Source organism: Propithecus coquereli, unplaced genomic scaffold (genome assembly GCF_000956105.1).
Source record: "Propithecus coquereli isolate 6110/MARCELLA unplaced genomic scaffold, Pcoq_1.0 Scaffold362, whole genome shotgun sequence".
Lineage (NCBI taxonomy): Eukaryota > Metazoa > Chordata > Mammalia > Primates > Indriidae > Propithecus > Propithecus coquereli.
Window position 1 is genome coordinate 2,134,169 of NW_012149308.1, and position 2,107 is coordinate 2,136,275.

General features: G+C 30.1%; 1 protein-coding gene across 1 annotated transcript in view; it reads right to left on the reverse strand.

Annotated features, from left to right (window-relative positions):
- The window catches only part of RPS6KA3 (ribosomal protein S6 kinase, 90kDa, polypeptide 3), a 116,620-nt gene that overhangs the window by 44,169 nt on the left and 70,344 nt on the right, over positions 1–2,107 (reverse strand). The window contains exons 5-7 of the mRNA XM_012651678.1: positions 1,783–1,863; positions 927–1,006; positions 226–332 (exon numbers count right to left, since the gene is read on the reverse strand). Of these exons, the coding sequence (XP_012507132.1) occupies positions 226–332; positions 927–1,006; positions 1,783–1,863 (268 nt within the window). The remainder of the gene's footprint in view (positions 1–225; positions 333–926; positions 1,007–1,782; positions 1,864–2,107) is intronic.

Genomic DNA, 2,107 nt, shown 5'->3' on the forward strand with positions numbered 1-2,107 from the left:
ATAGATTTCAATCTTATTAAAAATCAAAGGATGCACATAAAAAGAATATAATATTTTTTGGTTAATTTAGATTTAAAAAGTATGAAAATACATAGTGTTAGCAGAGATGTGCAGCACAGGCCCTCTGATGCAATGCTGTGGGAGTTTTATGAAATCACCTGATCTTTTATAACCTGCTAAATAATTACATTGCATTGTATTCAGCTTAGTAGCATGATTCCTTACTTTTCTGGTTTTAAGTCTCTATAGATTATTCCCAGGCTATGTAGGTGGTCTAAAGCAAGTGCAAGTTCAGCCAAGTAGAATTTGACATCTTCTTCTGTGAACATCACCTAAAATAAAACAATAATTTTCTCTCTTTATTCTGTCTGTGTTTTTTAAAGTCCCACTCTAGAGTTTAAATATTCAAAAAATGTATAAATATGCTAACTATACATAGCTTTATCCACAGTTTGCTCACGAAAGGAATTTGCGAAATTATCTAATCAGTCAACCAGTCACTTACTAAATACTAACTATGTACTGTGGGAGAAATTATCTTACATTTTATTAAGAAACAACTATATTTAGGTTGTGCCACTGTTGTCTCACCACAGTAACATTTTAGAAATGAAAAATGATCCTTAAAATGCATGCTGAATTTCCAATACTAATTGTTTAAAGATATCTTGTCAACATATTACTGCTGCTGAAAAAACTATAAAAGAAGCAGGGTTTAAGACAAATATAGTTTACTTGTCAATTTAATGTCCTGCTTTCAGAATAAATTCAAAACATTGCAAAAGAACTCTTTTTCACTCAGATTCTTCACTGTAAGAGTCTTGTGCCACTAGAGAAAATACAATAAGCATAATACTGAACTATAACAAAGCTTTAGTTGAAACAGGATGCATATAAATAGATTAAAATAGAGATTAATTATATACCTCTTTGGATAAGCGTGTAAACAAATCTCCTCCCCTGAGAAAATCCAAAATAAGATACAACTTCCCTTCGGTTTGAAAAGCTGAATGAAGAAATGAAAATTTCCATTTAATCCACTGTAATTTATTTTTTTAGACTTACATTAGGTCATTCACAAATGAATATTTTTAGCAAATTAATAATTCTATCACAGATCTAAACTTATTTTAACTCAGAAGAAAACCACTGATTTCTCTTAGTTTCCATGTAGAAATGTTAAATGCATTTCTTATTATGAAACCACTAGATTTTCTACAGGCAAAAGTGTCTCAGGAATACAATATAGTTCTAAACACGTGATCCATAAGAAAAATTCACAATGGAAAAAAGACTTACTTAACCATAAAATAAAGTACAAAAACCATGTCACTAACTACAGAAAAAATGTGGGTTGATGAGATTTAATTACACATGATAAGAATTACCACACTTTTTACCCACTGAGGAAAAGCACATAGCTTTGGGAGAAAGAATGGTGATAACAGTTTTAGGACTTTGATCTTTCTTACCTTTAGGTTGGGCTAATACAGATAGACTATAAAATGCTGGTACATTATTATTAATTACTATTATAATACAAAGCAATGATTATCATTACCTGTTCCTATGGTTACCACTGAGAAACTAACTTTATAATGTTTAAAAAAACAAGCTAAATGCATTAAAAGTTTCTAAAGTTTGTCTAAGAAATAATGGTTTAATTTCTATGACTTGCTAAACACATACAAATATGTATTTATACACATTAGTATAGCTGAATACACTCAGGGAGTGGGGGATGAGGTGATGGGATGAGGTGGGAGGTGGTTCACAACTCACCATAATGCAACTTGACAATAAAAGGATGATTAACTTCTACCAAGATGTCACGTTCCATTTTTGTCCGAACACGGTCTCGAACTATAAAAGAGTGTACATATGCTACATTGCAATATCTTTCAAAGATAATCTTTAAAACAAATTCTTTCTGGTGACCATATTAAATAAAATTTTGCTTATGTGTATAAAAATGTGAACTTTTAATTTACTGCTCTTGAATTTAAAAAATTAACAAATATATCTCTTACTACACTACATAACCAAAAGAAGTCATGTACATTTATTCGATCCATGTTTTAAAGTTGAAAAAAATACAGAAAACACA